At 36.0% G+C, this 12,513-nt stretch overlaps 1 protein-coding gene across 1 annotated transcript in view; it reads right to left on the bottom strand.

The window, feature by feature from the left end:
- Positions 1 to 238: 238 nt before the first annotated feature.
- Positions 239 to 12,513, bottom strand: part of CSRP1 (cysteine and glycine rich protein 1) — a 28,161-nt gene continuing 15,886 nt past the window's right edge. The window contains exons 3-6 of the mRNA XM_081948336.1: positions 5,178 to 5,346; positions 3,560 to 3,689; positions 2,712 to 2,805; positions 239 to 2,076 (exon numbers count right to left, since the gene is read on the bottom strand). Of these exons, the coding sequence (XP_081804462.1) occupies positions 2,000 to 2,076; positions 2,712 to 2,805; positions 3,560 to 3,689; positions 5,178 to 5,346 (470 nt within the window). The 3' untranslated portion in view covers positions 239 to 1,999. The remainder of the gene's footprint in view (positions 2,077 to 2,711; positions 2,806 to 3,559; positions 3,690 to 5,177; positions 5,347 to 12,513) is intronic.

Here is a 12,513-nt window from a genome sequence, read left to right on the forward strand (position 1 = left end):
ATGAATTCTTCTGGTGATTCCCCCTCCCCCATCCCAGTTCTAACTGGATGTGACCCACTTTGGAATTTGAGCCTTCTTTTGTCAGCTTCTACTACCATACTAAATTTGGCCTGACTGTTCTGTTTTCAAAGGATTATCCTGCTGATGGAGAGACATGGAACCCTGAGCCCATTCTCATAAATGTGTTCCAACAGTCCATAAAATTTGGAAAAAATAAAAGTTTGTAAGACACATGAGATTCATTTCGACTGCTTTATTGAAGGCAGAGAAGTTTTTCTGAACATAGTTTATGTTTGTGTCAGGTATTTGTAAGAGTTTGGATTCAGTTTCAAAAGAAAACTTCAAAGCACATGGATGCATAAAGATAGTGCCTGTTTAATTCATTTTAAAGTAATCATATATTTTCTTATGATCATATGGCTGCTCCCTGCCACCATAGAAAAATCTTTGGAAAGTCATATTTGGACAATTGTAATTACTATTATTGTACTACATGCACTTGGAAGCTTCTTTCCTAAATTATTTTCAAAGCACTGGACAACCTTAATAACAACAAAATTATAAAATGCTACTGCTACAGTTTCGCTTGTTGTGTCTACAGAATTACTGCACTTTAATTTAATCCCATATTAAGTACTGAATGGGGACTAAACATTAAATAGGCTGCATTATAAATGAAAGCTATGTGCATTAGGCTTATATAAAACAATTTAGCGCAAAGAGTCCATGAACTGGGTAACATTTCAGTTTTTCAGTTAAAAGGAACCTTTAAGAACCCTCACTGAAACAAGATTGTGAAAGCAGGAGTCTTCTATGTTTAACAAAGTAAGAACTGGAACTGTCAACCCTGGTCCCAAAGATGAGGATATGTACAATGCTTTCTTTTCCATTGTTTAAAAATGGCATTCCAATCCATCTTAATCTTTTTAATTATACCAATAGGGATTCACTCATCATTCTAAGGCACTGAATCTAAGCTATGGCTTGTTTTTAAAGTGGACTATTTTGCTTGGTTCATACATCACAGCAAGCCATATTTTCTAAATGATAATGATTGGGTTTATACAACATACCAAGCCAAAATCAACCAGACCACACTTCGGCTAAGTGCAATATATGAATCCAATAATTATTCAGCTAAGTGGAAAAAATGCAAAACTGAAGCAGCAACAAACTAGACATCAATAATCCCAGTTTTCTAAAAAATGAAATCTGGGAAAGTTGTGGATTCTATTTCTCTCTAAATTCAGAAACATTTTAGGAATGTTTAAAAAAAATGCATACGGATCTTCAAAAAATAGAAATTTGGTCTTTGATGTTTTGAAAATCAAACTGAATTCTACCAAACCAATGTACAAAAGCATCTCAACTAGTGACTATTGATTAATATATATTTTCTGTTGAAAATGCAACATTTGGTTCAACTTGAGAGCTAAGACTTTTTTATTTATATTGCCTCTAAAATTTGAGGAATGTGTTTTACTTGTGCCTCTAGGCAATTTCTTAATTCGCAGCTTTGCATCCTAGGACATAACAATCACTTATATTTTCCACAGTACTTAGTGTCATAGTTATTGTGTAATTTAGTATCAAAAATATATTCTAACAAGAATTATTTATGCTGGCCCAGATTGGGGAAAATATTTTTGGGAAGACAATTGTTGCAGTAGTTGTTATTCAAAAGCAGCTATGTGATCTGCTGCCGTGTGATACATCAACAAAGACTGAAAGCATGAATGTATGTTGAAGGAGGCCATTATTCTAATATGAGCCATGGGAAGTGAGAAGCCACTGTATGGTTTCAAAGGACCCATGGAACAAGGCCCCTGGAAAGATTGCCTATCTAGCAAAAAGGAGCAGCAGGTTGTTATTGTATTACTAAGATGTAAAAACTGGCGAGATAGCCTAATTCTTGCTAAGGATTGGATTGGATAAACTCAGCGCTGGCAAAGCATTCAGGGCTGGGAAGGATGCTTCAAAGCTGCTGGGATCTAGTTCTTCACTGAGAATGGACAAGGGCTCCTGCTCCCTGGCCAAAGCCAAAGCCTTTAGGTCCAAAGTTCTTGGCATAGCAACCTGTTAGAGAGAAGCAGCAGAAGAAACAATCAGCTATAAACACAGCTCTGAGCTCAGAAAGAGCCATAAACAGTAAACATGTTTACAGAGTTATCAGTGAACACATGTGCTTAGAAAACAAGAGCTTTCTGTTTTCCAGCTTTTGGCTTTAGGACTTGACCACATTTTCCATTACATACTTTCCCCCCCCACCTGACCTGTCATGCTCTTTTGAGAAAATATAGTAGAGGTTTGATCCGTGTGATCTCTACCCACTATTAATCTAGCTTGTTTAACCATTCCCATTGGCAAGTGCAGAAATGGAGCAATCAAAAAAACTGTGGCTTGGTATAGCATCCTATACACCCAAATGCAATCAAGCATCATTAGAAAACATCTCTCAAGTAGGTAACCTGAGGCATGCTGTTCCATAATCAAATTGCAATCAAACAAGTAAATGTGTGTTACAAGAAGGCCTCTGCTTGGCACTCTCCTGAACCTCTAAATCATAACTCATTGCATAAACAGTTTTTGTAGATTTTGCAACGTTTTTACATAAGAGAACATCTCCTGCATTAGCATCCATCTGATACCTGACTAGCAACTAATCATTACACGCCATAGATTATGAACGTAAGGGAGACATCAGCTCTTACCCTTGCAGTAGATTTCTCCATCTTTATCAGCCAAAGTTGTAGACTCCAGGCCTTTGCCACATTTTGCACATCGGAAGCAGGCCTTGTGCCACGACTGAGCATAATGCAGAAGACATATTGTTAGTATAGAAGTGAACTAACTTCAAAGGGACCCTTTGACATCCTAGATGAACTTGACTAGAAAAGCATTGCCCTCCATAAAATTGATGTACAAAGGCCAGCGGCCATTCTATCAGCTTCTCCTTTCTTATACTAGCCTGTATAAAAATATTCTCTGAAAGACAATTGTAATCTTTTCTCAGAAAGAAGGGGGATTCTGCATGGTTTTTTTTTTTTTTTAAAATTTGCAGAACTTACTTGCAACATCAAATTTGCAGATAATGCACAACAGTATCTATATGTAACAAGTGACTATTTCTTGATTCTAGCATTTTTATTGCCAAATGCATGCACCAATCATCTTTCTTTATAATAATTATAGCCTTGGAAAGTCACTTAGCTTCAATTGTACTGCTAGCTTTTATCGCATTGATAGGAAACTGAGTCATCCTGAGTATTAATGAATAAAATTCCTAGTAGGCAGTGATGAAGAATGGTGGGAGTTGTGCATTAAGAATATCAGGAGACACGCTACATTCTCCACATGTCTTAGACACCCTGAAGCGTAGAATTTCAAGGAAGAGTATTCTATTCTTTCCTACAAACCTTTTCACTTATGAATTTATTACACACGTATAGCTAGCAGAATTAATTTAAAACGTAACACACAGACTTTTATAGACTCAAAAAGAAAAAGCCCAATTTAGCCTAAATTAGTATGCTCATATTTGTTATCTACTAGTTCTTACCTTCCCAGCTCCAACCACCTTCTCTGCAGCATAGACAGCCTGTCCACAGCGAGGGCAGCCATCAGATCCACCCACCTTTTGGGCAACCTTGGATGCATTAGGATTATTGGTTGGGTAATGGGGATGAGATCTGTGGAGCCGAAGCAAGAAAAGAGTCATTTCATAGTCCCATGTGCGGGTATATAGAGAGAATATCAGAGAGGAAATATTGGGGTGGGGAGAAAGAAATTGTCAGTATCCTAGGCACAGATTCATAAAAAATCAGGCTGGTTTTTATTTTTAATTTTTATTTAGAGTGTAAGATAAGTGAGACAGCCGTAAGACTTAATAATTTTGAAATCACAGTGTTAAACACTATAAGACTACTGAATTTGCTTATATTCCCAATATTTTTATCACTATGATAATGGATTAATAAATATTCAAGTTGAAAAAAGATTGACAATGTCTTAGAAAACAGACTGGTTTTCTTCTTTCCCTTTCCATTCTCTCCTCTTTTTCTCAGTTTAGTTTGTATTTCTTTTTAACTATTGTAATTCTTAATAAAATTTATATTCAAAAAGAGGCTGGTTTAAAGGTGTTCTGCAACAAATTCATAATTTTGAACTTTATAGCCTTCAAATTCATTTGCTATAGATATTTTACTGTAGAAAAATTACTGATCAAAGACACCTCCAAGCTTTTACTCTGAACATCAAATTGGCTCTAAAAAAGCCCCGTTGTAACTCCTGCCTCTGCTCCCTAGTAAACTGCTCTGCTTTTCACTCCAAAATCTCAGGGCATGCATATCAATACTGGCCAAACATTTTCTGGCAGCCACTTTTTTTCTAGCTATTCTTATTTCCCACAAGTAAAAGCATGTACTTTTGAACAGAGACTTGTAGAAACCTAAAGAATGCTGGATATACACATTTACCAACCTTCTTTCACCCACCTTAAAAAAAATCAACTTTCATGCCATAGTTCAATAAAAATCTAGCATTTGATATAAATAGGTCATAATTACATCTAGGTAGATTTAGAATGAATTGCATTTGAGACCTATGTGTCAAGGTACCAAGTAATACCCCCAATGAAAGAAGACTCCAAGGCTTGAGTTTCCTCAAAGTTCCATTTTATTAGAGATGTCATATTGGCACATCTCGGAAACCCCAAATCTGAAAGTTTCCAGGTTTCCCAACCCAAATGAAAGTTTAAGTCTCTGCCCAGCACCCACATGTCCATCATAGGATCCAATCAGGCACCATCCAAAACTGGAGATGTCTCCCAGTCACACCATCGTAGCTGCAGGACGAAGTGTCCTTGACTCTCAGAGAAAGGAATGTTATTTTAACTATATATCACCCATACTCTATATAATCCACCACCCCCTCCCCATTTTCCCACAGTTAAAAAATGTGGCAGGCCTGAAGGCCCAACGTAAAAAAATGTTTCCAGGTATGACACTAGGAATATGTTTCATAACAGAAGACGTTTAATAGCTTACTTCGCTGCAAATTGGATTTTTATCTAGGCAACATCTACATTCTTTGTAACCACAATATTTGAATAATGATATAAATTCAAATCAATATATTAAGCAATCACACATTGCAGATTTCTCATTAGTACAACTCACTCTTCAGGTTTGATCCCCAATGCTTCACCCTTGTCCATGCTTAAGGTCCCAGCTCCTTGTCCATAGCCATAGCCTTTCGGTCCATATTTCTTCCCATAGCATGACTTGCAGTAGATCTCTTCTCCATGCACAGCCACCGTAGTGCTATCCAGGTTCTTCTTGCAAACCACTACAGTCATTTGAGAAGGACAAAAATAAAAAAAATCACCTTTATAAGCTTAAGTATTAGACCTTATTTGTAATATAGGCAACTAGGATATTTGTGGAACCATGAAATTCTACTAAATAGTACATTATATAGGGTGCACAAGTTTCAGCATGGAAGATCTATTATCATCTTTTCCAATCTAGTGCCTTTTATAATGTTGGTCTACAATACAACTAAGGGAACCTATTTGGATAAAAGGCTGATCTATCAGGATCTTCTATAGCTCCTTTTTCTTTTTTTAAATGCATCTGTATGTTTTTTTGGAGGGCAAAGCTCCAAAGAGAGAGTAAATTAATATTTTTCTCTCTCACATTTTCTTTAACACGCAAAGATAAAAGGATCTAATTGGAGAATTAGCACAGAGCAAAGAAGCTACAAGTATGGATCTGTAAAGACCAATTTAACTTGAGCAATTTGGTCAGCCATAAACTGTATTATTTTATTTCTGAGCTTCCATTCACAAAGAGAAATACAGAAAAAGCAGAAAATCAGGAGTCTTTCAACAGTTTATGCCTCTTAATAAAATTTATTTATTTGAAAAAAATACTACTGGATTTGTGACCTTTTTATCCTATCATAAACTGTCCCATATATAACGTCTAGAAAAAATACACAGGAAGAGATATAATATCATATTAATAGGAATTATTTTGATCACAAACATGGATTGTGCAGTTGAGTTTTTTTTAAAAATCAAGTAGGAAATAGAGAACTGGGGCCAACAAGGCAAGATACTCAGAGGAAAAGAATAGTAGATACCAAAGAAATCCCACATTATTTAAGCCACCAAGACAATCAAACTGATATCCATCAAAGGAAAAGGACTCAAGTGTGAGAGTGGCCAATCCACATTTGAATTTTTCTTTTTTTAATGCAAAATTTGGATCATTCATGAAGGCATATGTTGTATTTATTATTCTATTGCCTATATAATTCAGTTTTCTGTATATCTCAGTATTTTTCAGGCCAATTCCATGGCATTCTATTTGCAGTATACTTAGATTTCTACAACTACTAGTAGTAATACGTTGCTTGATTTTTCTTAAAAATTGTTAAATCAGCCTTGGAGTGGCCAGCATGAGCTCTGTCTTTCCTTTGTTTTTTCTTCCTGGGACTTTAAGTGGCCCAAGGAGCACCTGGCCATGCCTGTTGTAAGGGGTCCTTGGTGCTCTCTGACCTTACTTGTTTTTTTTTGTAGACATTTTATTACCCTAACTAGGTAACATCAAGTAAAGGTCAGAGAGCACCAAGGACCCCTTACAACAGGCATGGCCAGGTGCTCCTTGGGCCACTTAAAGTCCCAGGAAGAAAAAACAAAGGAAAGACAGAGCTCATGCTGGTTATAGCTGGTTACAACTGCTTATCCAGTTATCAATGGAAAGCAATTCTCGCACAGGGGAAGCAGAGAAGTGGAGCAGCCATCAGAGTAAAGTGCAGCTTAGCAGATGACTAAGGAGGAGAAGCCATGGATTCAAGTAAGTCAACAGCAGACAAATTAAAAGGAAAAGCTGAGCCCATTCCAGCAGAGATGCTGACAGCCATCAGCCAGCTACTAAAGCATCTTCTCCCCACTATCCCCATCAACATAGATTGAGATACTATAAAAAGTCAACACTAAAGCCACAATTCATGACAGTAATTGATATCATCTGAAGCTAAAAGCCTTCATGATGGCTAATGGTGACTAAGAAATTTGCTTTATTATAATTCAGGCAACAGAAGACCAAACTGTTCATAGGGCTATTTTGGAATTAGACTACAGGCATAAATATTAATATAGACAAGAGTATAGATTTAATGTGTGTGTGTGTGTGTTGGCCAGAGAGGTTGGATTCTGTCCTTATATTAACATGATTAGAATAGCAATTGCCTGTGAAAAGGAAAGAAAAAGAACTTGGCTGCAGCATAGGCTGCAACCTAAGCTCTCTTCTTGTTGTGATGGACCATAGCAGCTAGCCTTTAACAGCCAGAGTTTGCTTCTAAGCCACAATAAATTGTCTTACTCTCAAGGAATGCAAACAGAAAACCAAATATTCTCTCAGGAATGCAGTAGAGGCAACAGTAGGAGCAGTCTCTATATATGGAAAAGAAGAAGGCTGAATTTCTCATCCTGTTGACCAAATATGGCGTTTGTCTCCCTGGACTGGCAAAGGGTTGGCTGAGAAAACCACCAGGCAGAGAAGTAATAAAATATTTAGCCATGAAAGGAGGATCTTTAGAAGAACTCCCCCTCTCATAAAGAAACAGCTAATCCTTCTTTTATTGTCCTGGAATGGAGTTTGCCCACCCTTGAGATCCTATAAATCACTGTGGCTTGAATACTGGCATTTTAAAATAAAACTTTGCTTGCACTGGAATAGCCATATTTAAGGCATCAGCTTTTATCATAGTTTAACTTATTTTTCCAAAGCTGTCTGTATTATTTTCACAAAAGTCTTGATTCCCATCTTAGAAAAGTAATAATTTACCCAGCCGTTTCTAGGTAAATTTATGATGAATTATTACAAAACTCCTCACCTAAATATTACTCCACTTCTTTGGTCATCAAATCTTCAGTATTGTGTGTATGTGTGTTTGTATGTGTATTGAGAACAAGCTACAAAGAAACAAAACAATGATGCCCTCCCTTTGACAATTCTGTATCATATTCACATTTCCATAGAAATATAGTGTCTATTTTGATATAGCAGGAGCCCAGGATTCTCTCTGCTATAATCAATGCAATAAATAATTTAGTAATATCCATTACTAGTTCAATCATTCTTCTAGAGAAATTATCATCCATTCTTCATTTTTGTCCAAGCAATTTGATAGTTTGTGTGCATTCTGAGCAACTAAACTCTAACCCTAAAGTTTAATCAGGACTGATCAGGACCAACAAACAATATTTTTAAAAAAAAGATTTAAGAACTTCCTGTTTTCAAAACCTTCTAGATAGTTTACTGATGAAAGCTGTAATTTACTTTTGGGGGATTTATAGTTTTGTTTGTTTTTTGCTACTGTTTGATATATTTTAGGTATTTTAATGTAAGAAAGGTAAAAGTTTCATGATAAATGGCAGAATGATGATATTACTTTATCTCATCTAAGTTCACTCCTGTGATACATTTGGTAATGCAGCCTCTTGCTTATCAGCTGACAGACTTTAATCCTAAATATGTGATTTTAGGAATAATACACTAATATAGTATCTGCAGTCATAAATCAATGGGGAAGCTGACAAGGAGAAAGTCAATGGGGACCATGTAACTTCAGCTGATGGCAGGAGCACCGCCGCAGGCTTGGATTGGAAAAAAATTTCTTTGGAAGTTTGAAGGAAGAAAGTCCATTTGGAACCTTTCAAGGAAGGTCCCAAATTGCTTGGCTAATTCTATGCAATCTCTGCCTGTCCCTCTGCACTAATGAATATATCTGAAAGGATGATCCATGGGGTCATAGGTGGTCTAGATAGTTTACTAGATATAATATGTAACATAGATTACAGTATAGATAGCGTATTAATTGGTTAGTTTTATGACCATATCAAAAATATAAAACAAAAATAAAATACAGGATCTAATTCCAGGGTAAAATACATAAAGGAAAATACAGAAGTATAATACATATGTGGTAAATAAAAAGACAGGGACTTTTCTAGGCGGTCTCTGAGAATCAGTCATGATTGAATGGAAGGGGGTGTTAACATTGTTTATGCTTGTAACAAGAGGGAAATCATTTCTTTATATATTTATTTTCTTTTTCTTTACTATATTCTTATTTTTTTTCTGCGCTATTTATTTATTTTTACTTTGTGTTAGTTTTTATTCGTAATTGTAACTTACATGAGCCATGATAGTGCAGTGGTTAGAATGCAGTACTGTAGGCTAGCTCACAGCATTCTTCAAAATGAAAAAGGTCTTTTGCAGTCACGACATAAGCCTAAGACTGAAAATGAGGCTTGTCAGATGTTACATCTTTTCTATCCTGCTCTATGGATTAGACAGTTGCCTCTCACAGAAAGCCACTTGAAGAAACTAGCAGCATTTGAAATGTGGATTTACAGACTGCGGTTACGTATTAGCTGGGTTGACAAAATCAGAAATGAGGAGGTGATAAGCCGCCTGGGAAAGCCAAGGAAAATGATCAAAACCATTAAAAAGCAAAAGTTAGAATATTTCGGATATGTGAAGTGACACCCGGAAAAATATGCCATACTTTACTTAATCCTGCAGAGAAAGATTGAAGGCAAACAAGGTTAAGGCAAAAGAAGAACATCATGGCTTCAAAATCTAAGGGACTGGTTTGGATAAAACTCAGCAGCACCTTTTCATGCAGCTGTTGATAAAAATAGGATCACCAACATGATTGCTAATGTCCAATGACAAATATGGCAGAAGAAGAAGAGGAGGAGGAGGAGGAGGAGGAGGAGGCTAACTCACTGCTTAGGAGTTGGATTCTGAGCAGCTCAAGGTTGACTCAGCCTTCCAGGTTGGCAAACTGAGGACTCAAATTGTTGGGGAGGGCAATATGCTGACTCTGGAAACTGCTTAGAGAGGGCTGTAAAGCACTGTGAAGTAGTATATAAGTCTAAGTGCTAGTGCTATAATAAAATTATTTAAAAACATGAACTGGTCTGTTAATTCATGCAAATGTTGAATCAATCAAATTAGATACAAACTGATTTTCTGAACTGGGCCAATGTGAGTCAACCATTAAGATTAAAATACTGATTTTTTCCCTAAATTAGTACTGTGAATTGTATTGCAACAATGATCTGAATGGAATCAAGAATATTAGAGACAACTTTCACATCCATAGATGTTAGGGCTAAGATTTCTTTAAAAAGTCAAGAGGCTCCAAGGGCGGTATCTTTGCTACAATGGTGTTTACGATTATCCACTTCTGGGAAAAACATGGCTTCCCGCTACTGTGACAGGTCAACTGTAAGGAGATCAATTCCTTACAGTTTTGAGGGAACTCCAGGTCATGCACACTATTTGTTATATTTCCTCCTACCACCTACCATTTAGCTTATGCAACAAACAAAACAAGTCTTAGGATACATGAGATTCCTAAGGCAAAAACAAAAGGTCAGCTGACTGGCATGAATTCAAACCAACCCTGGATGCAATAATGGAGCTGTGAATAAGAACAAAAAGCTTTCTATTAAAATCTAAACATCAGCTGGCTGCAGAGGCTGTATGTCAGATTCCCAGCTTCACTGGAGGAGGGAAGTGGCTCTGGAGATATAAAATCTACAAGTCTGCTATTGAGTAGATCAGAATCACAACAATATCTAGAGTAGTGAGATCAGATGCTAACATGAAATAATTTTACACAGAATACATGAAAAAATATCTAAAATATATTTCAATGAATATACATGAAAAAAAACAATTGAAATATATTTTCTAGCACTAAATAGGATGCAAAATTATTTCGGCTATGATTCTACACAAGATCATGGCGTGATTCTATTTAGCTCACTGTGTCCTACTTATGATTGCTGCAATGTATCTTTCAATAAATCAAGCTTTTGTGTTATCAAAACTTGTAACTTAGCAAAAGTATGTCAACAAAATTGAAAACATGTAATTAGTGAATGAAACTAAAAATAATAGAACCAGCCCTCCCCCTTTATCCTTCTTGTGTGAATCGTTAGGATTTTTATTTTGTTTTGTTTCAGACAACTATCGGTAATGAACCTTTAATTTGACAACAGACTTACGATATCTAAAACTAGTTGTAAAACTCTTAATTTTAAATCTGGGCATTACCTAGGACATACAACTTTCTAATTTGTTTTTCCCATGGAAAGGCAAGTAGGGATCAACATTTGATCTAAGTAGGCAGTTCTCTGTTTCCTTTAGTCAGAAACTTCCTGACCAGAAACGGCCAACCTACAGAATAGGTTGGCGTAATATAATATTACAATGTAATGTAATATATTCAACTTCAACTGATTGTTATATAATCTTTCATTAATTCCAAAAGCCATCTACAAACGATCATTTGATCTTCTAATAAGACTCATCTGTTTCTGCTTGCATTAGAAAGTTAAGAGAACAAGAGGAATAACCTTTATTTATGTATATAAATATATAAAGGGGAAGGGACTAGAGAGGGGGGGGACATGTGTGACCACTTGGCATGGTGGGTCTGGATACTTGTATTCTCTCAGATTCATTATACATTCACATCTCTTAAAGTTCTCTACTTGCTTTATTGGGTGCAGCAGAGGGACCTGCTTTTGGTCGCAACTATTAAAAATCTTACCAGTGGAACCCAGCAATTGTGCCTTTTCTATTGCTATCCCTACTCATTGGAACACCATCCTCACCTGAAGATGAGACCATGCGTTTCAATGCACATGCACACAGAAGTAGAGTTTATACACCATGGTAAGTTGTAATGTGACTTAACTAATCTTGGCTTAGAGTAAAGCCATTGTAGATGTTGTGCACACAAAGTTTGAACTGTCTTCAGAACTGCTTTTTGAACATCATTACTGTTTAATGATGATGTCTATAGATTTCATATGTCTTTTCTTCGGCTCTTTCAGCCAGTCTCAATCATACTTATAATTCAGGAAACATTTGTTCTAAATTCTTCCATCCCATGAACATTTATATTGAAATGACTGTGTTAGTTTTCCAAGTGAAACTAAAGAGATCTATATGTTTTCTCTATTTAGAAAGTTATTACTTAACCCCTCTGATAACGTGGCTGGGGATTGGCTTTTCTTTTAGCCAAAAGTTAAATGTGATGCTGGAAAAATCATTAATTCAGCCAAATTAATGTTTTTCCATTAATCCCAGGTGGACAAAGGCTTGGTTTTGGAAAATACATTTTTTTCCAAATATGTTAATGCTAAATTGCATTTTACTGACTTAGGAAGAGGTTTGGAGTAATAGAGATTAGAGCCCAAAAAGATAATTTTAAATAGTTAGAAATGATTTCTCTGGATTTTTAAAATACTGTATTTAAGAAACTGTAGTCTTTAACCTAGCTTTTTATTAACACAATGGAAAAAGTGATTAAGTAATTCTATGCAGAAAAAATACTTTTATGTATCTATTGTAATATATATAATACATGGGTTATATTTTTTTTTTTGTAGCTGGAGGAGATGGAGTCTTATAGTCTTTT

The sequence above is a fragment of the Natrix helvetica genome (genome assembly GCF_964273705.1).
Source record: "Natrix helvetica genome assembly, chromosome: 3".
In the NCBI taxonomy this organism is placed as follows: domain Eukaryota; kingdom Metazoa; phylum Chordata; class Lepidosauria; order Squamata; family Natricidae; genus Natrix; species Natrix helvetica.